Below are 24,064 nucleotides of genomic sequence, written 5' to 3'. Positions count from 1 at the left end.
CCACTTTCCAACAACTTTATAGCCAACTGCACTTCCCGCACAAAAGCTAAAAACACTACACAACTAACAGCATATAAAACAACTTACCGTGGAATCTCATTGAAGGCTCGAAGAGCATGATTCTAGGACTCCATGTTCACTCAAATTGACTAACTACTCATAATCAATTCTATCATACTACAACCATTCACAACAGTATGCACCAAGCAACAGGAAAATAATTCCACCAATTAAATTCCTTTAAACCACTCTACACCATCCATTAACCTGCCCTAGAACTGTAAGGGCAATGATACCAAACTAAAACAACCTGATCCGTTTTTTAATAAATAATAATATAACTAAATACTCTATAATATTTAATTATAACCAACCAACAAACCGACAAAAAATCAAGATGAACAGCGGAAGACATACCAAACCAACTCCAATTTAATATAAATAACATATCAATTATAACCAATTAAAACCATCAACCTAACATGTTTCTAAACCAGGTTCAACATAAATAGCATAATCAATAATACAACCGAGACCCTAGATCATCCTCCTCCTCATATCCATGATTCCACGCTACACATTCATTACCTGCACCACAAACACAATGAGATGCATGAGTATTACCATAAATACCTAGTGAGGCGATCCTCCCATATACGAGCTATACACACAAGCAAATCAAGAGTACAACAACAAATAAAACATAACAAACCAGTCATTGAACACATCACCCAATAGCACATTTACCACACCTACATATTATCACACAAAACAAGTCATACAACCCAATCGCTCAGATAAGCTCATGGTCAATCACTCACCTTAACAACAAATATAATCAGGAGACACTCTCAACCAGTCCAGAAACGTCCAAAAATGTCCTACAACAAGTCACACAGCCAAAAACAACCTTGAAGCAAACTGGACAGAAACATCAGAAAAGAACAGTTTCAAAGATGAAACCCTAAAATAAAAACTAACCATTAACTATCAAATCCCTCTAGTGAAAAGCTATCCCGAGACGTCATGAAGCTTCCCAAAAACTCTCTTGTCAATCAGAAACCAGACGAGACCATGATTTCAGTTACAATCCTTGATGGTCCTAACTCGCGTCTGAGAAAACGTGTCCTACGAAACTGCCAATAATTCATTGAGTTTAAATCCAAATCTACATCTGTAAAAGGGAGAATGACGATGAAAGACTTGGATTCCCAAACTCTAACGATTCTGGTCCTTCTCCTTCACTCTAAAAGGGCTCTCTCTCTCTCTCTCTCTCTCTCTCTGAGACACCAGTGTCGACAATCCACAAAAAAAGAGAAGGAAGCGTCACTTTTAGGAAGAATACTAGGGCTTTTGGTTTAATTAGGTTAAATCAGAATCTATTTAAAACCGAAATTAATTAAAATTCACTCCTTTGGTTTAATCAGCACAAACCAAAATATAATCCTTGAACACAGATGTTACATATAGGTATGAGCTCTAGGAAAAAAATTCAAATTTTAAAGCATACAATATTATATCAGCATATAATATATAAGTATATTAATACATGATTATTAATGTATTATATTATCGGACCATATTTTACAAGGTGATTTCAAAAAATTATTATCTTATTATCTTATCGAATTTTGTTATTTTTTACACTGGTCCATTTCATATTATAGTGTTTATTAATTTATAGAGGTTTTACTGTATATATATGCCGAATGGGGGAATAATAGCAGGATCTTTAAAAAGTGTACAAGCACCAAAGAGAAATAAAAGTTACCACGGTAAAAAAAAACTAATTGTTTTATATTACAAAAGGATTTACTAAAAAATTTCAACCTTATTTTCATCAATTGGATACATAATACATATATATATATATATAGTTTTGAAATGAAGGAAATCAGAGATAGTATTGGTGTCTTTGTTTAGAGTATCTCCAACTCATCTATATATTTGCCTCTATATATAGAGAAAAATATAGCAATCTTTATTTTAAAGGTAAATTTGCTCCAACCTAACTCTATTCTCACCTCTAATATAGCAATTTCTATTTTTTTTTTGAATCTAATGTTAAATTATATTCAAAGAAAAAATAAATGTGTTACAAAACTGGTCTTAACGTTTTCAAAAAAAATATTAAAGAACATGCTTAATAAAGTCTTGCTGCAAACCAAACTTGGATAGTAAGACCTCCACCCTCCCCTGTTGTACTCACCCGATTACGAACGATCTTATCTATGAGTTTGACTAGGTGTTCTACTGTCGAAGGTTTCTCACCGTGACGTCGATCGTTCCTTTCTCTCCGTATTGAGTGGATGGTGTTCTGAAAAGCATATCCTACTAGGAATCGTGTTGTCTTGTCTAATGTATCGCCTGCTAGTAGAGCCATGACCTCCTTCCAATGTGTAGAGTATTTATCCGGGAGTAACCTTTTAACGAGCACCTCCCACACTTGTTGTGAGAACTGACAAGTGAAGAATACATGCTCTCTAGTCTCCATAGAATTCTTGCAAAAGATGCAACTTGTGAGTGCATTAGGATTCCATTTATGGATTCTTTCTCCCGTTGCTATCCTGTTTTTCGCCACCAACCATGTGATGAACACATATTTAGGTGTGGTATTGGGAAACCAGATGGCTCGATACTTCTCCATTGTGGGTTTAGCTGCGTGTATATGGTGCCAAGTAGCTTTCGTTGTGAACTGGTTGCGGTAATGGTTGTTCTGACCTTTCCATAGAGCAACATCTTGTTCTCCAGTAGTCTGTGTGGACTGAAATTTTTGTGTCTCCTCTTCAACCGAATTAAGAAGAACCGATCGATATTGTCGCCGTCTAGTCATAGCCATAACTTTGGCCAGAGTGCTCGAAGATGGTATGCCCATAGTTATACAACCTCTTTCTTTTAGAGAACCATAAAGATGACCTAGGGAGGACCAGTCATCAAACCAGAAGGATGTATTTTCCCCATTATGCGCTTCCACTATATGAAACTGTTTAGCCATCTTTCTATATTTCAAAAGTTTCTTCCAAATCCATGATCCACTTGTGGAACTAGCTTTCTTTGTCCAGATAGATCCGCTACGAATGAGGTAGCATTTTACCCATAATGAATCTTTTGCAGAGATTAGTCTCCATATCTGCTTGAGAACAGACACCTTATTTGCTTCTTCTATGAGCGAAGGCCTAAACCACCTTCACTTTTTGAAAGACAGACCTCAGACCAAGCAACCTTTGTTTTTTTTACATTCAATGAAGGACCGGACCATAGAAATGCATAACACAACTGATCAATCTCTCTGATAAGAATAGAGGTGAGTTGGAGTAAACCCCACCTCTATTATAGAATTAAATCCATTGGAGACAGTCGGAGCCACGGTTTTTTTAATCCACAACATCTGTACTAGAAACAAGATCTTCAAAAATTAAAGAGGGTTGTTTGCCTAAGAGTCCGGACCAAATCGTTCTTGGGATCTAAGAAAGTACGCTATTATATATTGATGTTTACTTTACAGTAGCCAACCATAAAGTTGTACTAGAAAGACTTGAATCGCGATCTCCTAATCCTAGTATAAATAGTTATATCATACCATAAATCAGTTGATAGACCAGTCATTTGATAAACCATCGTGCGGCCATATCAAGATTATCCTCCACTGCCGTGGTTTGGTATTTCAGTCACAACTTCGTATAAGGTAGCTTCATTTCTACCCACAATTAAACCTTCGTCGAGTATATATATATTATTAAATTGCAATTTTTTTTGTATTTAGTTACGCTAATCATTTTTTAGTTGCAATATTTTATAAGATATACAACAGGTGATTTTTTTTTGTGTGCAAAAACTGGTGATGTGATTACATTTTGTTTTACCCCACATTTATTCATGAAAAAAAATATTTGTAGTTCTTCATATTAATTAATTATATGTTCAAAAGAATTTTAATAGAAAATTTTAAAAATTTTCAAGAATATATAGTCTTAAGAGGTGGTTGTTGTCTCATAATTTTTACTATTGTAGCATGATTATTTTATCCAATTCCAATTTTGTCTCGTAATTTTTACTATTGTAGCATCCATTTTACATTGGTTGACATGGCTATATAAGTCATGCTATACTTTTCAGTAATAAGCTATCAATTATCTACTTATAGTTTTAGAGAATTTGATTATTCTATCCAAGTCCAAGTTTTCAAAATCTAGAGCAATCCTATCATTTTTTCTATTTTAGAATAATATCTGTATATTTCTTTTTTTTTTTATCTAAACTAAAGTAACTCTAAAATAAAGCATGTTTTTCCAATGTGTAAAAAAATAAAGCATGTTTTCTATTTTTTACTCTAAAGTAGAGTTAGTAGAAAAAAATACAATTGAGAATAGAGTTACTCTAAATATAAAGCAATCCTATTCATTTTTTCTATTTTAAAGTAAGATATAAGTACGACATTGGAGCAAATGTTACTTTATAATAGAGTTTTAACTCTAAAATAGAGTGAGGTACGGTTGGAGATGTGTTTAGAACATAGATGTATTGTGAGACGGTGTATGAAGGAGGGGATACACTATTGATTTAGCACGCATATCTGTTAGATCTATTATTTTGTATTAGTTAACTAAGAATTTTATTTCCAGTCCAGGAACCTAGACAGAGCAAAAGAGCTCGCAAAAGTAAATCGTTTGGTGAAGATTTTCTGATCATGGCATTTCTAGTTGAAAATCTACCAAGAACATATGCAGAAGCTATGTCTACACCTGATGCACCTTGTTGGAAGGAAGTAGTCAAAAACAAAATAGACTCTATCTTACAACATCATACTTACGAGTTATCAGATCTACCAAAGGGATTTAAACCTTTGGAGTGTAAATTGATTTTTACGATAAAGCGAACACCCAATGGCGATATTGAGCGGTACAAGGCTAGGCTTGTAGTACAAGGATTTTGGCAAAAATAAAGCTTAGATTTCTTTGATACCTATTCACCGGTAACAAGACTTTCTTCGATCATGATGCTCATAGGCATTGGGGCCGTTTCTAGGAGAATATATGAGGCTATACTCTCTAAGTTCACTCATGATTAACCAGGCATGTTCAAGACCACAATTAACACAATAGAGAACCTCGTTTTTACGAGGAAACGAAGTTGTGTTATACTTGTTGTCTAAGTTTACATACAAATCTGGATGGTTTAAGACATCATGTTCACTATTAGCCCGAGTAAACTCAACAGGTATAACAATGAGTCGGTTCAAGGTTAAAAAACGCCACCAACTCATATACAATTAGTTTTCCCATATACTCTCGAAGGTCTGTCTAGTCTAGCTAGTAATGTCAGTTTATAGGGTTAGTTTTGTCGTCATATGTTTAGACTTATTTCTATTCATGTGGGGGATTGTTGGAACTGAATTTTCAAAAATAAGTTTCAAAAATTGCAGGTTTTGGGACAGCGACTTTCCAGCGACTATCTTGCCAAATTCTGGCCAAATGGCTGAACGGAATTTTCGGGTTGATAGTGCAATGAAAAGTTGGTAACGAGTTCTACAAGATGGTATACTCATTCGTCCAAAAGTTGATTTGAATGAGAAATAAGAGTGTGAAGTGAGCTACTTTAGATAGTTTGGGAAAGAGTCCCACATCGGCAATGAGATGTGTTTTTTACTCCTTTGTATATGATTTCACACTCTTCTAGTTTCAAAAGTGTGTAGAAGGAAGAGGGAAGGTTCCCACATGCACGCCAAACCAGGCCGGACCGGGCGTCGGCCGTGGGCCTTAGGCTCTTGGGCTCTTAGGAATTCTCGCCTCGCCGAATATTTTTTGGACCGCTTTAGGCCCATTTAATTTTTGGAAAGACTTGGCGTGAACTCCAAGTAACTTGGGAACTACTCCAAGAAACTTGCGGAGTACTCCAAGAATATTCAGTGAATATTTTTTTGAGATCTCGAGACCATATCTCCTTCCACTATATAGAGAGGCGCAACCTCTCATTATTTCTCAAGCTCAAAAACACATAGCTCTTCTAGTTCTAAAATCGCCGCCGCTTCTTCTCTCTTTGGCTTCATCCAAGTTTCTCTCTCTTACTTCGTCCAAGTAAGTTCTTAGCTTAGTAGTCCCAAGAGTATAACGTAGATCTGTTCACTTGAGTTCTATTACTGGTGTGCTACTGTAATAGTTCGTGATCGATTGTATCCTGGGATTCATAAATCTGGATTGTCCGAAAGCATTTACGGCCATTTTTTTGAATTAAGGAAAGATATATCATATCTTGCCTTCGTGATTTATTTTATGTTTTATATTATATTATTGTAATTCGTTTCAGATTTCGTTATTTTAAATATAATTCGGATCTTTTCTCAGTTCGATTTTTGCGCTCATAACAGTTTCATCTACACGATAGCTTGGCATGTCTTCAGTAAATCAATAATAATTTTTGAATCACTTGTGAATGAAAGTAAAAAGATCGTCATCGAGCTCATGTAAAACAATGATAAAGAAATAACGTTTTGAAGATCTCCATTTGATGCAAAACTTCTGACACTTCTACATGATCATTGTATTGTACGAACCACCACTTTAAGTGGATCCACGTCTTCTCTCAGGTCCGTGTGCCTGCTTTTTCTGACGACTGGTTTGTTATTTTCAAGAAATTTTTAAGATTTGTTTATCAACCCTACAAATCACCACTTGATATTTTTTCATGATCTGTCTTCACTCACACAATACTGAGAAGGATTTTAGAATGTTGTGTCAAAACCTTAGAAGACTGATCAAACTTTAACCCACATATTTCCCCTATTTGGATATCTAGAGTCAGATAGTTTAGAAATTCAAAAATCTTGTAGTTGTTGTAATCCTTGTTTTAAAAATCTCAGCCTAGATCCGATTACGTCCCGTAAAATTGTTAAGCCCACCCTCTCCGCCTCGATTAATGACTAATCTCCACCTAGCATTGATTATACGGTTATACCGTTTAGTTTGATTATAACCCATCTAATCTGGTTATTTTCTGCTTAATTTTGTATATACTGATTATTTTTGGAAGCAAATATAAATTAAAAATATTTGTTGTTATTTAGATATTTAAATTAAGAGTTTATGATGGTTTACAATAACTAATTTACAAACTGTTAATTAAAATCATAATTTTTTTAAAAAATTACATTTTTATATATTTACCGTAATTTTAAAGACAATAATATAGTTTTATATTTTATTTAATATTTTTCTTTTCACATAAACAGAATTATACATATATTTAGTATAATATAATTTTATTTTATTATTAATTTAATAAATAACCCTAAAACTAGTTTCTGATTAATTCTTGTTTAATCTCTGATTTTCTCGTCAGACGCTAGGCCTACCCCAACTGCCTGACTAGCGCCTTACAATTTCTAAAAAAGGGGTTTTATAATAGTATATCTAGATTCGGATAGTTTGGATATCACGTACTATAGTCTTGTTATTTTGTTATAAAAATTTAGATCAAATAGTCATTTAAAATAAACAAAAATTAAATGACTTCTTAATTTATGTGACAACTCTAGAAAGTCATATAAAAAAATGGAAGGAGTATTTGAAAACATTTATTGATACATATTGATACTTCTATTTTGATTGTTAAGTATCTTAAATGGCACAAACTATATATTGTTAATCCTGAATATCCAAGATTTTAAAATGGTGAAAGAAAACAATTGAAATAGTGAAAATATATAAAAATCACAACCCACGGATTTTTTATGCAATTTGTTACCTTTTCAAATGTTCTCTTTCACCATTTTAAAATCCATGGGTTGTATTAAAAGACAAATATGTAAGATCATATCAATTAAAATTCATGGATTGTAACTGCATACAGATCCATGGCTTGTAATTTTTATATTGCATATAAATATTATAATTATGGTTGATAACTAGTAGTTGAATATTAAATTAGCTATTAAAATGCTCAGCCTTATTTTTAAGCTATTTTTTGTTTTTAACGAAAATGAAAAATCTTTGGGTTGTGGCTTAGTTTGTCGAGTAGGTCATAAATTACTTCTTTTTTTTTAAGAACCGGAGAATCTCATATAAATTCGTGACTTTTTTATCACTCGAAATGTACGAGTTGCCAAGTTGTGAAGATTCCCATCTCAAACCACTAATCCACCATCACACCAAAAAAAAAAAAAAAACCACTAATCCACCATGAGTTGATTGAAAATGTTGATATAATGATATTTAACATGTGAATATGTTTGGTGTCCACATATATGAGTGTGAAATATATATATATATATATATGTAAAATATATATATATATATATATATATATATATATATATATATATATACACGAAGTCGTTGGCACTAGACTATATATAGTTAGATGGTCCAAAAAAATTTCAAAGTCAATTTAATAAAACATTCAACGCCACTTGTTTTTCTTGTTTTATGTTACCAAAAGTCAAAGAAATCTGCAACAAGTTTGAAACTTCATTGAGTAAGATGGTTCGACGTGGACAACACTGTTTTATTCATATTGCAGTTAATTATGCATTGTTCGTAATGTCCGAACTAATTCTGGAATCAACATTAGTCATTTTATGGTTTAATTGTTAATATAATTTAAGGCAGGTTAATTAAACCGCATTGTAGATTACCTATCGAATGGGGAAACGGAAGGCAAAACTGATATATAAACCAAATAGACCATATAGGTTTCAGAAAAAGGAGAGTCCACAACAAACCCAAAAAATTTCTCTACCAGGCACCAATTTCGAGAAGGTTGAAAGTAGCATGAGAGACTCTTTTACCTGGATCTCACCTACTCTAGTTTACTAAAAGAAGTAATACATGCTGGTCCATAGTACCAAATGTTAACTCCCGCGAATTTGAAGTTGATTCCGATGACTAGCATGCTCAGCTCTCTTTCATCTGACACCTCACCACTACCCTCAGATGAGCTGCGCTACCCCCACTACTGGTAAACTCACCTTCCTACCTCTCAAACATCTATACTCGTGTGCTTGGAACTAGGTAACACGATCAAGAGTTTCTCCTTTGAAACTGTGTTACCATAGCTACCACCGAAATTTGTGTTTTTATTTGTTTGGTTGCCTGTCCGGAACACTCTCACCTGGTGTGAAGAACTCTCTTTTGAAATCTCTTGGAACAATCAGTCCTGAAGGACTTGAAATCTCTCACCTCAGTGTGAAGAACCCTAACTCCACTTCCACATGCGACTTACCACTAGAAATGGAAGGAAGAATACCTTACCACATGAAAGGCAAAGGTAAGGAGGATGACTTTGCCCCACCTCCACACAAACAGATAAGAGCCCCGGAGATGGACAACTCAGATCTGATCCAAGAAAACTTGCTAACGCTTATGGGACGTCTCACAAATCCTTCTGCACAGAGACTTTGGTCTTTCATCCCCTTCATCTCCAACAAGTGGAACCTGAAAGGAAAAGCTATAGGGTCAGATCTGGGAAATGGCTGCTTCTAGTTCAGATTTAACTACGAAGAGGATCTACAGAAAGTGCTTGACAATAGACCTTACCACTTTGACCAATGGATGGTCATCCTTCAACGCTGGGAACCAGTTATATCCGCCTCCTTTCTTTCAAAAATACCTTTCTGGATTGACGTTTAAGGGCTCCCCAAACACTATTGGAAATCGGAAATGATCTCAAGCATTGCCAAAGAAATAGGAGAGATCCTAGAACTCGAAATCACGCCTTCTCAAGCAAAAGTCAAAGTACTACTCGACGGGCTCGGACCAATACTGAAGGAGACGGTAGTGGAATTCCCTGACGGAAGCGACATTCTAGTCTCTCTGGAATACAAGCACCTAAAAAATCACTACAACCACTGCCTCCGCTTGACGCACGAGAGAAAGAACTGTCATGGCCTTCAGAACGCTTGCGAAAAGAGCGACCAATACCCTGCGAGAGTCTCTTCTGCCGAAAACATAGCGGATACGCCTATCAGCCATGGATATCTCAAAATAGATCTGACTCAGGGATCCAACACAACAAAAGACCTAGGCTCTCTTACGGAAACAACTCACCTCCTAGGAGCTCACACCCTAGTCGAGATTTTGGATACAGGAGACTGTCAAACTCAAGAGGAACTAGAGAAGTCACACCTAACCCGAGACAAATAGTGGAAAGACAGTACTCACACTCAAGAAACCTACCCTCCAGAGACCAAAGAGGTGAATCCTATTACCAATGATGGTATCACAGGGATGATACTTCATCATCTCTCCAGTGGAGAGAAAAGGCAAGTGCCAACCCTACTGTCATAGCAGACACCTCCAAAACCTCAAGAACAAGACGTCCTCCGCTGGAGAGAAATGTGGAAACTCCCCCCCCCGTCCTGGAACAGCAACCGAGAACTTTGGCCGTCCCCACTCTCGAGGAGACTATGGGAGAGCTACGAGAAGTGACGGTTCAATATGTTTCTTGTGCGGACCCTACTGAGAGCGCAGCTAGAAGGAGAAGGGTAATCCAAGGAGAAGAAAAGGACTTAATGGCTGAAACGGCGGCTAAGATCATAGCTGCTGCAACTGAAAATGCTGCTAGTTACACGCAACGAGGGGAAAACCAAACAGAAGGAGACCTGACTCTCTCTCAAGCACCTCCCACTAAGACACCAGATCATAATGCTCCCTCAGGCACAACCGGAAACAAAAGAAGAGGCAGACCTCCACAAAAGAAGCTGATAAATAAAAGCCCACTTAGAATCTCAGGTGTGAAATCACAAAAAAGAAATATTTACATAGCATCAGGCTCACCCAGAAGAAGATCAAGTGGGGACAAAGCCAGTACACCTAGAGGTGAATCTCCAAATTTAAACGAGCAAGCAGGCCCATCTGGTAGCAAAGACCCTCAAGGCAACCCAAGTACCCTAGCGTCAAGACAAGGTGATCCAAAAATCAAGCTCATACCTGCAGCAAAAAAGAAACTGGTGGATTTTCAGAATCCACTAAAGTCACTTCCTTAAGAATTGTAAGCTGGAACTGTTGTGGGCTGGGGAATCCCATAACAGTTCACAGGATAAAAGATATCTATAAAAAGATATCACCAGACTTTCTATTCCTCATGGAGACAAACACTACAAGAAATATCTATATTGATAGCACAAGACGATAGCTCATTTGAAAGATAAACCTTTTTTTTAATTACTATACGATAACACTAAAACAACGTTAACAAAAAAAAATCATCAAGCGGGAAACGTAAATCATTTATTCCACCAATATTTTGAGAAAAAATCACTTAAACGCTGTATACCTCAGATCCAAAAGTTTTTTAAGTGTCACATTTTTTAGACAAAAAAAAACATACCTCTCTCTTTACGACAAACATTAAAAAAGAAATCCCCAAATCTAAACCTAGGTCGTCTCTTCGACTCTCCCATAGATTCCACCGTGAAGTCTTCACCGCGATCAAATCGGTTGCTCCCATCTCAAAACTAAAGACGCCAATGGATATAATACAATCGGGACAATGATCAAGACCGAGATCGGTAGGAAGAGAGAAAGAAAGACAGAGAGCGAGAGCGAGAGAGAGACCGTAAGCGTGACCATCGTTAAGGAGCGAGAGGAGGCTAAGGCTAGGAAGAAGGCAAGGGTTGAGAAATTAGTTGATTGCCTGAACTCTGAGCTAATCTCAAGAATAAATCATGAGCTTATGCTGGCCTACCAAGCGGAAGAGGAGTTATGGAGACAAAGAAATCGCCATCTATGGCTTGCGTTGGGAGACAAAAACTCGGGCTACTTCCATGCTGCAACAAAAAGGAGAAAAGCAATTAATAATATAGCTGTCTTGGAAGAAGAGGATGGGAACCCTACCTATGAAGAAGAAAGGATAAAGAAACTCATCTTCGATTACTACATCAACCTCTTCCAATCTGAACCGGGAAACATAAGACAAAGTGTAAATGACGCCATATCCCCCACTATTACTCCCGAGATGAACAAAGGCTAATCCTCGAACCTTCTGCAAAGGAAATAAAGGAAGCATGCTTCGCAATCCATGTAGACAAGGCCCCGGGACCGAATGATTTTTTTGCTAGCTTTTTTCAGTCAAACTGGCACACATTGGGGGACATGATAGTGCGAGAGATCACAACTTTCTTCTCCACATGGATGCTACCTGACAAGATCAACCACACACATGTCAGACTGATACCTAAGATAACAAGCCCTAAAAATGTAGTGAACTATAGACCGATCGCCCTCTGTTTAGTGTACTGTAAAATCATTTCGAGGATCCTGTCCAAACGACTTCAACCGCTTCTATAGAAGGTGATATCTGAAAACTAGCCCTGGGCATATAAACCGAATCCGATAAAACCGATCCGAACCGATCCGATAAAAGCGATATGGATCGGTTTCGGTTTCACTGTTAAAACTGATCGGATTCTATGTTGATTGTGATTCGGTTTTTGGTTTCAAACTGATCCGAACCAAAATCTGATCGGTTATCCATCAAACCGAAACACACCTAGATACACCGATACAGACTTACAGTACACAATGTTTTGTCTCAACTCGAGTCGACTGTCCTTCTCCTTCTTCTCCTTTAGACTGTGTGCAACTGTCCTTCCTCTCCCAAAACTCTTTTGTCTCGACTCTCACTTCTCGACACACAACTTTTGTCGACTCAACGCTGGTCTCAACTCTCAACCCTAGTTTCTTTGCTTTATAAACCCCCAAATCCCCAATTGTTAAATTGGAAACCCAAGGAGACCTACCTTCGGCTCTGTCAGCCACATTAAGGAATCAATCGCAGGTATCTATGTTCTTCCCAGAATCTAAGCTGTTTAATGTTAAGAACTTAAGATGAGATCTGTTTACGATTTCTCTTTCTCTCTTTGAGCTTCATTTAATAAGTTTCAATGTTAAATCTTAAGATGAGCTCTGTTTATGGTTGTTGAATGTTGATGTTGATGATGATTTATGAAACCTTGAGACAGAATATTTGATCTTAGGTTGTTGAATGTTGATGATGATTTATGAAACTGGTCTTTCTCTGTTCTTTCTCTAGTTCTGTTTTAGTATTATTTTGTTGTCTAAGCTCCTTTTGTCTCTGCAAATGTGTCTAACTGTCTAAGCTCTGTTTGTCTAATGTGTCTAACTGTTCTAAGCTTCGTTTCTCTCTTTCAAGCTCATCTGGTATGTATTTTTTCTTTGTTCTGAGTATTGTTGGTACATTTCTAGTTTCTAGTGTGCTATGTAGAACTGTAGATTGTTGTCTAATGCGTGTCTCTATTTTTCTTCATTTTCTTTGTTGTAAACTTGTAGATTGTTGTCTAATGTGTGTCTCTCTTTGTCTTCATTATTACAGATCGATTCTTGCTCACATCAACCCGGAAATGATGACAATGAAAAGGATGGAGAAGAAGTAGACTCTCATGAAGTTGGTCATGAAACTGGGTCCAAAAGGAAAAAACAAGCAGATGCAGATGGTTTAGCTCCTAAGGTTCAGACAAAGAAGAAGAAGGCATCTAGGGTACAAAGGTCATGGGTATGGGATCATTTCACAAGAATCCCCTGGAAAAAATATAGATGTCGCTGTCATTATTATACTCTGCAAGCAATACAAGACATGAAAGGAAACCAGAAGTGAGACTCAAAATGTTCTCAGTCCTAGTGATGATAATGGTTTGCAGTTGGCCATAGTTACTAAGGATGTGTTTAGAGAAGCTTCTAATGAGATGTTGGTTCTTGGTGAATTGCCACTTTCGTTTATTGAAAGTTTGGCTTGGAAAAACTTCTGCAATAAGGTTAAACTCTACAAACCTCAATCTCGGAGAACTGCAACAAGAGATATTTTGGAGGCTTACGTGAAGAAGAAAGCAGAAATGATGGAGCTAGCTAATAAGCAAAGGGTTTCTCTAACAACAGATATATGGGTTGCACCTACGACTGGAGCTAGCTACATGGTCATCACAGCACATTTTATTGATGCAAGTTGGCGCCTACGCAAGATGATAATTGGATTTAAGCATGTCTCTGACCATACAGGGTCAACTATAAGTTATGTTCTTCTTGACTCTTTGGCTGAATGGGGGATAAAGAAGATCTTCACAATCACTGTTGACAATGCCATTGCCAACACTAATGCTATGAAGAAGTTTAAGGAAGCATTCAGCTTAGTAGGAAATGATGCAATGGTGTTAGGTGGTAAGTTCCTGCATTTACGTTGTTGTGCTCACATTATTAATTTAATTGCGAAAGATGGTTTACATGAGCTTAGTGATAATGTGGAGGCTATTCGAAATGGTGTTCAATATGTTAGAGCTTCTAGTAAAAGGCTTGAAGCGTTTGAGCAGAAAGTTAAGTTAGGAAAGATGACAAGAGGGAGTTTATCATTGGACTGCAAAACAAGATGGAACTCCACTTATCTGATGTTAACAAGAGCATTGAAGTTCAGGTTGGCTTTTGATAGAATGGAGGCTGAAGATAAGCTGTATAATGATTATTTATGTGAAACCGATGAAGGGAAAAAGAGGATTGGGCCGCCAAGTAAAGATAATTGGGATGAAATTGAAAGGTTAGTAAGGTTTTTAGTCATCTTCTATAACTCTACCTTGGTAGTTTCAGCATCATCGATTGTTAGCTCCTACAAGTTTTACAATGAAATTGTAACAATAGAGAGGAATCTATTGGCATTGAGCACTAATTCTGATCTGAAGCTTAGCCTAAAGGCAGAGGCTATGAGAGATAAGTTCAATAAGTACTGGGATGAATCAAAGAAGCTAAATAAGATGCTGATCATAGCTAGTGTCTTTGATCCGAGGAACAAAATGAAGTTTGCAAGTCTTTGTTTTGATATACTCTATGGTAAAGACAGTGCAAAATCTAAGGAGCTTACTAAAGCAGTTAATGAGGTTCTAGGAAAGCTGTTTGACGAGTATAATGCGACAACAGTTTGATCAAGCTCTCAGCCGCAAACTGCATCATCATCTCAGAGTGGACATGAGTCTCAAGGTGATCTGAATCAGAAAATGGATTTTGACAGTGATATCGAATATCAAAGGGTGGACACTATGTACAACGAGTTGGTTAATGAGATTGGTTTTCAAGATGCAAGTTCAGAGTTGGAGTTATATCTGAAGGATCAACAGTCCTAAGTATCCTATTCTAGCCTCAATAGCAAAGGATGTACTTGTTATGCAAGTGTCTTCTGTTGCATCTGAATCAGCTTTTAGCAATAGTAATAGGATTTAAGACCCATTTAGGAGTTGCTTGACTCACTACATGATTGAGGTTCGGATGTGCAGTGAGCAGTGGTTAAAGAGTGAGATTCGGTTGAATGAGAAAAAAGTGATTACAACTCAGCAAATGCTTGCTGAGATTGAGTTGCAGGATAGTCTTGAGAAAGGTAAGTTGTTCTATTCATTATATCCTCTTTTCAATTGTGCATTTAAGTATTAACTTTGTCTTCATTAATTTTTTTTTCAGAGTTTAAGTCTCTATGCAAGCTGTGAAGATGAATGTTGAAGTTTCTGATCTGATAGAAGTCAAAAGAGGTTTGAACAAGTCTCTTTCAAATGTGAACCTTGTCTTGTTAAATAGCTTTACAAACACCCTTTTGAGTCCATTTGAATCAGGTCCCTGCATCTTATTTCTTTTTGTAATCGTTATACACAGGTGAAATGTGATATTTGGACTGATCAAGAGATGAATGATCGAACTTATTGAAGATTGAAGAGTGTCTTTGTGTTTGAATGTTTGGAACTGTTTCTGCCTTGGTTATGTTTAATTGTTTTCCAGTTTTCCTCAGTCCTTCTCATTGGAACTGATTTCAGTTTGAATAAGTTGAAACTTGTCAATGTTGTTATGTTTTATGGTTTGAATTTGAATAAGTTGAAACTTGAAATGTTTAGTACTTGGGTTGTCTAATGTTTGTTAGGTTTATGTCTTGATGATCCGATGGAAATGTGACATTTCAAATGTCCACATGTATCTTAGAGATTGAATGGTTAATGATCCTCAATTCCTCATGAAATTGTTTTGGATAATTCGGTTTTTACAGTATAATTCGGTTTTAAACCGGTTTTAAAACCGATTTGAATTTCTTTTTGGTTTAATGTCGGATTTTTTTAAAAAAAGATAGAAACCAATCCGAAACCGAATGGATCCGATCCGATCCGATCCGGAAAAGCTGTCGGATCCTAATCGGTTTCTATATCTCCCAAACCGAATAATCCGAAATCCGAATAATCCGATCTAATTCCAGGGCTACTAAAAACCAATCAGCTTTCGTCCTCCAACGGGCTATCAGTGATAATGTTCTCATAACTGTCCTCGTGTCAACCACCTCCTTTTTCTGGATGACACCATGTTCTTTTCCCGTTCAGATAAACAAAGCTGCAAAACCCTCCTATCCATTCTACAAAGGTATGAAGAAGCATCAGGCCAAAAAATAAACTTTCAAAAGTCTGCAATCACTTTTTCCAAAAAGACAACAAATGATGTACAAAATCGGGTTAAACAAGAGCTCAAAATAAATCATGAAGGAGGACATGGAAAATATCTTGGACTACCGGAACTATTTGGACGCAAAAAGGACATGTTCACCTCAATCACCGATAGAATCAAACAAAGGGTCTTGAGCTGGTCTACCAAATTCCTCTCCACCGCAGGCAAACTAACTCTCCTCAAATCGGTATTGACAGCTATGCCTTCTTATGTTATGACATGCTTCAAATTACCTACCTCCCTGTGTAAGAGTATCCAAGCTGCCTTCACTTGGTTCTGGTGGGATGGTCCTGCAAACAAAAGGAAGATGTCTTGGATCTCTTGGAAGAAAATGACAAGATCGTTGAGTGAGGGAGGACTAGGATTCAGAGACATACAAAAGTTTAATGATGCCCTGCTAGCAAAAATTGGTTGGTGAATCCTTTCAAACCCATCATGCCTACTCGCTAAAATCCTCCTTGGAAAATATTGCCAAAACTCTCAATTCCTAGATAGCACAGTACCAAGTAATGCGTCACATGGTTGGAGAAGTATCTGCGTGGGAAGAGATCTCCTTAAAGTTCATATTGGCAGACTTATTGGCAATGGACAATCAACCCTCCTCTGGAAGGACCCTTGGATATCACTAGAAAAACCAGAAGTTCCCATGGGTCCAGTAAATGAACAGCTTCAGCAGCAAAAACTAGCAGACCTACTAAAAGAAGGCTCGCAAGAATGGGACATGGAGAAGATTGCTTCGACTATCCCGGGATACGAACAGAAAGTGACCAGTCTGCGACCCAGCAAACTGGGTAGCAAGTATAAATGGGCTTGGCTTCCGACGAGTTCTGGAATTTACACTGTAAAATCTGGATACTACGAAGCTTTACACGGTGAAGATAGATGCACCCTTGAGCCCCTGAACTCTAATACTTACGACTGGAAAGCTAAACTCTAGAGAATCAAATGTAACCCTAAGATAAAAGTCCTCCTATGGAAAGCCATACAAGATGCGCTACCAGTGGGAGAGAACCTTAAGAATCTCCAAGTCAACACGGAAGCCAGGTGCATCCACTGTGGAGAGAATGAGACAATCCTGCATCTGTTCTTCACGTGTCGGTGCGCAAGACATATTTGGGATATTATACCTTGTGAGGGTACCCTGGATATAGACCAGCTCTCTAACTTCCAACAGGGCTTCAATGCAACCAAACTTCTAAAGTGTCTACCTCCGCTGGGACTTGGTGAAGGAAGCTTCATCCCATGGATCTTCTGGGCTATGTGGCACAATTGGAACAAGAGGATCTTCGAAGATAGACACTTTAAACCTGAGGAGATCATTACACAAGCTGTTGTAAAGGAAAAAGAGTGGACACAGAACCAGATCACAACAAAACCTCCTCCGAAGCCACAAAATCCATCAGATCTGATCCCTCTAGAAGAAGCAATACATATGCGGCTTGGAACACGAACGAGCAAGCAGGACTGGGTTGGATTTTCACTAACCATCGTGGAGAAATCGTTGATCAAGGATCTGACCCGGTGCTCAATGTGCAATCACCACTTGTAGCAGAAGGCATGGCAATCCTAAGAGCTTTACATTCAGCTACAACCTTGGGGATAACCCATCTCTCTCTTGCTTCCGACTCGATGAATCTGGTCAAAGCTATCAACTTGGAGATCCATCCAAAGGAGCTTTATGGGATTCTATGCGATATCCTGACTATCTCTCTTTCTTTTACTCACGTTTCCTTCCATTTCACATCCCGATCAAACAATATCGAAGCTGATTCGTTGGCAAAGGATGCTTTCGAATGGGAAACGGAAGGCAAAACTGATATATAAACCAAATAGACCAAATTTGTCCCAAAAAAAATTCCAAATAGACAATTAAAATATTCATTCCAATAGACGATTAAAATTTAAAATTTATATAAACCAAAAGAAAATATATGCTCTGCATCGATCCGTATGTTTTAAATATTAATAGCTAATATTCAACCACTAGTCATCAATGATCAATCATTTATAATCATAACTATCTTTTAACCGTCTTAATCAAAATTTTTTTTTGTCTTAATGATATTATTTCACTATGTGTGTATGTCTAATTGTTTTCTCTCGAACACCCACAATAATTCTAACCGTATTATTTAATAATTGTTCCCAATAATTTTTTTTAAGTGATTTTTTATTTTTGTGAAAGTAATTTTAGTGTATTCGAATGAAATATTTGCTGGAAATAACTCGTATGAATGGGTTAGTCGGTACGGCAAAAAAAAGTCTTCGAACATCTTTTTTTGTGTGTGTGTGTTTTGGTTATTTCCTAAAACTTTTAGTTTATTATTAGGGATATAAATAGGCGATTCGTATAAACAAATTAAACAAAGTATCATCAAAGAGCGAGAGAGAGAGAGAGAGAGAGAGAGAGAGAGAGAGAGAGAGAGAGAAATGGAAACGAAGAGTGCTTCACAATTGGGAGTCGTGTTGTTTATTCTAGTGGTTCTTTGGGTCCCAACCCATACGGAGTGTGCTCTTCCCTCTCAACAAGAATCACTCTCGATGATCGGTTAGTCTCTTCTCACATATCTTTTGTTCATTAACCATGTTTTATATACGAAAATTCCATACTAATTTCAGGACTATAATTACCATATCATAATTCGAGGTTGTGAGATTATTATTCTTATTGATAAAATTACAACATAGGTTTTCTTTACTATAAAAGAAGTAACTTATCTTATGGAAGAGCTACGCCAATGTTAAAGCTTAATTGGACTGCACACCTATTTTTATTGATTACATACATATACATATATATATACACTACTTAATCTGTTTCTTTTTGCAGGATCAAGGAGGTTGATGAGTATCTATAAGACCAATAGTAACATAGATTTGGGGGGATCAATCAGTGGACAAGCCGGTGGTGGTATAAACAAGCCCTAGTTTCCATTTCTCCATCATCTTAATGATAGCTATCGAATCTACTTGGCTTCAACTACACATGTATTAATTATCATAATGAGATATATGAATAAAATGTTTATTTCCGCAATTACAAGTCATGCTTGTTGGCCAAGACGTCTTTTGTCTAATGCATAATACCCTTGTGCAAAGCATTTGGGAAAGTCGTGGATTCAATATTTCAAATCCTCTCGAAAGTAGTGGCTGAATGAATGATGGCATATTTTGATCTGATAATGCAAATACGCAGAGACACGGTTAAATCCGGTTTGGAACGTTTAACACGTTGCTTCTTTGTAATTAGTTGGTTCTTCTATACTTATTTGGATGGTGTAGAGAGTCTCCACTAGTATAGTTACGGAGATTTTCATCCTTCAGGAAGTTTATAACAGTCATGGTATATAAGAATGTTAATAACAATAGTTATATATAAATGGAAGGTTACAGTAACTGATGATATATATTTTTCTTTTTACAGCTACTTAATAACTGATGATTTGATTATCTAATTGATGAATATGATTCTGTGATAAAAAAAATTAAAGAACTAATCATGGTTAACGTAGAAAAATTTCCAGATTCATAACCTTGATGTATCAATATTGTATGGATGTAGACAAATCATTAGGACAAACCTTATATTGATCTCTATGGACTAAATACAAATATATGTTTAGAATTTTCCATTACAACGAACTGGTACGATTCCACAAACAAGACACTCCTCTTCCCTTCGCTACTACAAGAAACGGCCAAAATGCAGAGACTTGACTAGTAGACTTTGTTTTGTCATGAGGATACGGTTCTGTGTACCTACGATATTTTTACGAGTCGGCTACAGACATGGACAAAATTCACAGCCTTGACTAGTGGACTTTATTTTGTTCTTGTCGTCAACTGACTAGTTGACTATTATACAGTCTATACTATTATTATAAAAAATCGTTTTGTTAAAGATGAAAGGTCATCAGAAAACAAAAGGGTCATCGTGATCTTTAAAAACATTGCACTTGGTCACCGTTCGTAATAAATGTGCTATTAAGATTAAAATCTAATATCTTTTTGTATTATGTCGTTTATCAAAATGCCAAACGCATTTATGTGTCTTGTTCCCCTCCTAATTTCTTCTGTAAAATGTATTTCTCTTTTTAAAAATAAAGTCAAAACAAAAAGTGTACGAAAGCGTTCATGTATTTATTTCACTTACGAAAGCGTTCATGTCATGAAATAAAATTATTTCAGCCAAAAAAACAAGATTTGAATATTGCACTTCTTATTTAAAAATATTAATATTTCACTATTACAAAATACAATTCGAGTTAATATTTCATAGATATTCTATCATAGTTAGTTTGATATTTATTTCTTTTTTTCGTTTTGAAGCTTTCAAAAAGCCATAATTAAAACCAAAAATATATTATCACTGAAAAATTGAAGTGTATAAACAAAAGAAAATGTAAATAAATTATTTAAAAAGTACAAAAATATATTATTAGTGAAATGGTATTTAAAGTAAATAAACTAAACCAAATGTAAATTATTTTTTTATAAAAAAAATCATTTGACGATAAATTAATATCAACCTACAATACTGCCATGCTTCATAATGAGATGTTATGAACATGAATATAAAGATCACTAAATATTCAAATTTGGATTACAAACTTGCACGTATACATGAAATCATAAACATCTATATTTGAAATTAACCCCAGTTTTTAGCTATAAAATATAGTATTCACTAATTATAAAATGTAAGAATAACAAACATAAAATCAAAACTTATAGAATGGAAGACAGTATGAGTATTTTTCTAAAAAATAGAAAACTGAACAGTAAAAATAGAAAAAAAAATCAAGACTATTGAAGAAATAAATCAAATTAATCAATTAAAATCCAATCAAATTTATTGATATATCTTTTAGTTGGTATTAGAATTATATATACAAATTATTATTGTAAAGTGAATAGTTAATATAAATATATATTAACATCATATATATGTTAAGTTAATTTTTACTTCCATTGTGAAAAAAGAAACAAACATATAGAAATTGATACGCACTGTTGTTTTGAACATTTGAAAACAACAAGAAAGTAGTCACATGCACCCAAATGGTGTTAGAAAACAAATCTTAACAGTAAAAAATATATAACATATATAATTTTTCTTTAAATAATTTGAGCCTATAAAACTCGAAAAGGCTTGAGTCAACATAATGGAGATAGAGAAAGCAAAAACTAATAAACGAAGAGAGAGAGAATTAAAGAGTCATGGGGAACAAAACTTCTACAAAATTGTGTCAAGTACTGTTCATTGTGGTTCTTCTTTGCAGCTCCATTTATCGTACCGAATCAGCTGTTCCTTCTCATCATGAGAAAATCTCAAGAACCGGTTAGTATAACTTGGTTAATTATTTCTTTGTTCAAAAAAAAAAAAAAAACTTGGTTAATTATTTAACTAGAAATTAGTCAATTATTTATACCCTGAATTAAAGTATAGGAACGCGGATATATATATATCGTATTCAACTATCTGCTTTTTCTTTGGATCGTTTACATTTGTGGAGTTGGTGAAAAGTACATGACTAAACGAGTCAACACCAAATCGAATCTTGTTTTCTATACAGTCTTTATAAGAAAGAAAGAAAGAAAGAAAGAAAGAAAGAAGGAGAGGCATATATGATATATTATGAATAAATACTTCCTCGATGTTCTAATATATCTAATTTTAGTAATATGCGTGCAGGGAGGAGAATGATGGCGTATAACCCGGATGGTAGCATACACGTAGAAGGTATATTGTAGTATTAATATTGTAGTCTTGTTTTCTTGTCAAAAAATTACTCACTTCATCATTTCGAGATTTCCTATAATTCTGATCTACATGTACGTTATATACATCGCTAACTTCAAATCTTCAATGTACATTAAAAATATTGTAGGGAAGAAGTTGGAGACGTATTATATGCCAAACAGTGACATATTTACAGGATCATCACATAGTGGACATGGTGGTGGCAGCATTGATCAAGTTTCTCCTCCATAGTTTTCGGACAATTATTATCATTCCAATAACTTGAGGCCTTCATATAGGGCTTTGAAAAATAAAAACTATATAGCTACAAATGTAACTCTTTCAGTTGTGTGTTTTTCAAGTAAGGTTTTTTAATCTCATCATCAATGTATAATGAAGTGTTAACAAAATGTATAGAACAAAAATAGATTTTTCTTCCGTAGTTCTTGCTCGTGACTCTTGAGAATCATAAAATATGTAGATTTTCTCAAAAGAGAAAGTAACAAAACCCCAAGTATCTCTTGAGGCCCGTTCTAGAATTAAATTAAGACAGTAATTTTGACCTTCAAACTAGTCTCATAAGTATACTGAATCTTAAGAATTACTTTGAAAGTAGTTCCTATTCAAATATATATCTACGATATTTTATGCCACTTATTTTTTGTGAACCATTCTTTAAATTTTTTCATTTTCTTCTTATCCTTTTTTCAGCTAATTCACATATAAAAAGGAAGAACTTCTGAAAATAGAAACCCATAAAAGTAGTAGAGCAAATTCACATTATATAGATGTTTAACTCATATATACCTAGGCAATATCAAATATCACATGTACAAGTGTTTTTACATAACAAAAACCAACTACTATATAATTAATTAATTGGGCTAACCTAAAAAGATATGGAAGATTCCATAACCCAGCTAGCCGACTGATAGTGATTCAGTAATGCTAAACAAAATTCAAAGAGATGCAAGATTCGAAAAACAGGTTGTTCCAAGTAATTCAAGGTAACATGGAAACTGTTTAGAGTGCACAACGATCTTGGAGGTAAGGTGAGGGGAAATCATGCATCACTCGGAAGTCGGAACACAAATTCCTTCAACCAACAATGCTCTGAAAATTGGAGTTTTTGTGGTTTAGTAGAAAAATCCGACTTCATGGAATAGCAAAGTGAAATAATATTTTTCATATCAAAAAAAAAATTACTATCGAAAAGTGAATAAACATATTTATACTAAATTATACTTTTGTTTTAAAATTTTAAACAATGAAAAAATGTGATGGAATGTCTTTCCTTCGCTCTCGGAGGAAAAGGGGTGGAGATATGAGATAATTTTCCCTCCACTAGAAATGAGAGAAAAAGAGGACATATGCAAAGTATTTCCAATAACTTCTTCATTTTTTTTTTCAAACTTACTTTCATGTTTTTTAGAATAGTTTTCATAATTAAGAAAAAAAATTCAAAACTTCTAATATAATTATATAATTTCCAGTTACTTTAATTCATTGATTGACAAAAAAAAGTTCTGCTAACTTTTTATTATTATTCATTAACATTTTTTAAATTTCCAAAATTTTTAAGAAAAAGAAAAATTTTAAATTTATGAAAATAAAAGAACTATGCACAATATCCCACATCGGCTAGAAAATTTTTAGACGATGGTTCAGAGCCAGTATAAATAAGATTAATATGCTTCCAACAACGAATGAGCAGGAAAGCTTGATTTATCAAGCGTCCAAGTTTAAAAGTTTTATTCAGTTTGATCCGGTTTTTTATTTGATCAAATTAAAACTTTAAAAAAAGTTACAAAAAAAATATTATAATATTTAAAAAATTTAAAAGTTTAATTTTTAT

General features: G+C 35.3%; 4 protein-coding genes across 4 annotated transcripts; all 4 read left to right on the top strand.

Moving 5' to 3' along the window:
* Positions 1–8,691: 8,691 nt before the first annotated feature.
* On the top strand, positions 8,692–15,873 carry LOC147934829 (zinc finger BED domain-containing protein RICESLEEPER 2-like). Its single transcript, XM_087471676.1, has 4 exons — positions 8,692–8,952; positions 13,327–15,366; positions 15,447–15,514; positions 15,636–15,873. The coding sequence occupies exon 2, from the start codon at positions 13,697–13,699 to the stop codon at positions 14,915–14,917; it is 1,221 nt and encodes a 406-aa protein (XP_087327802.1). The 5' UTR covers positions 8,692–8,952; positions 13,327–13,696; the 3' UTR covers positions 14,918–15,366; positions 15,447–15,514; positions 15,636–15,873.
* LOC147934830 (uncharacterized) lies at positions 9,654–10,978 on the top strand. Its single transcript, XM_087472818.1, has 2 exons — positions 9,654–10,111; positions 10,219–10,978. Exons 1-2 carry the CDS (start codon positions 9,654–9,656, stop codon positions 10,976–10,978), a joined length of 1,218 nt encoding a protein of 405 aa, XP_087328944.1.
* A 2,951-nt stretch (positions 15,874–18,824) lies between the features above and the next one.
* LOC104724980 (serine rich endogenous peptide 8) lies at positions 18,825–19,503 on the top strand. The gene is made up of 2 exons (XM_019232351.2): positions 18,825–19,014; positions 19,297–19,503. The coding sequence occupies exons 1-2, from the start codon at positions 18,897–18,899 to the stop codon at positions 19,392–19,394; spliced, it is 216 nt and encodes a 71-aa protein (XP_019087896.1). The 5' UTR covers positions 18,825–18,896; the 3' UTR covers positions 19,395–19,503.
* Positions 19,504–21,444: 1,941 nt separating this feature from the next.
* LOC104724979 (serine rich endogenous peptide 9) lies at positions 21,445–22,651 on the top strand. Its single transcript, XM_010443560.3, has 3 exons — positions 21,445–21,807; positions 22,162–22,209; positions 22,358–22,651. Exons 1-3 carry the CDS (start codon positions 21,687–21,689, stop codon positions 22,459–22,461), a joined length of 273 nt encoding a protein of 90 aa, XP_010441862.1. The 5' UTR covers positions 21,445–21,686; the 3' UTR covers positions 22,462–22,651.
* Positions 22,652–24,064: the final 1,413 nt, after the last annotated feature.

The sequence above is a fragment of the Camelina sativa genome, chromosome 11, assembly GCF_030686135.1.
Source record: "Camelina sativa cultivar CO46 ecotype springtype chromosome 11, ASM3068613v1".
Classification (NCBI taxonomy): Eukaryota; Viridiplantae; Streptophyta; class Magnoliopsida; order Brassicales; family Brassicaceae; genus Camelina; species Camelina sativa.
The sequence above is the reverse complement of the archived record's forward strand: the minus strand, read 5'-3'. Positions and strand labels throughout refer to the sequence as shown.

Excerpts from the sequence above, each read along its gene's own strand:
- LOC147934830 (XM_087472818.1), top strand. The coding sequence starts at position 9,654 with ATGATCTCAAGCATTGCCAAAGAAATAGGAGAGATCCTAGAACTCGAA. Across the intron at positions 10,112-10,218 it reads ACTCAAGAGGAACTAGAGAA|GGATGATACTTCATCATCTC; the intron begins GTCACACCTAAC and ends ATGGTATCACAG.
- LOC147934829 (XM_087471676.1), top strand. The coding sequence starts at position 13,697 with ATGTTGGTTCTTGGTGAATTGCCACTTTCGTTTATTGAAAGTTTGGCT.
- LOC104724980 (XM_019232351.2), top strand. The coding sequence starts at position 18,897 with ATGGAAACGAAGAGTGCTTCACAATTGGGAGTCGTGTTGTTTATTCTA. Across the intron at positions 19,015-19,296 it reads AGAATCACTCTCGATGATCG|GATCAAGGAGGTTGATGAGT; the intron begins GTTAGTCTCTTC and ends TTCTTTTTGCAG.
- LOC104724979 (XM_010443560.3), top strand. The coding sequence starts at position 21,687 with ATGGGGAACAAAACTTCTACAAAATTGTGTCAAGTACTGTTCATTGTG. Across the intron at positions 21,808-22,161 it reads TGAGAAAATCTCAAGAACCG|GGAGGAGAATGATGGCGTAT; the intron begins GTTAGTATAACT and ends ATATGCGTGCAG. Across the intron at positions 22,210-22,357 it reads TGGTAGCATACACGTAGAAG|GGAAGAAGTTGGAGACGTAT; the intron begins GTATATTGTAGT and ends AAAATATTGTAG.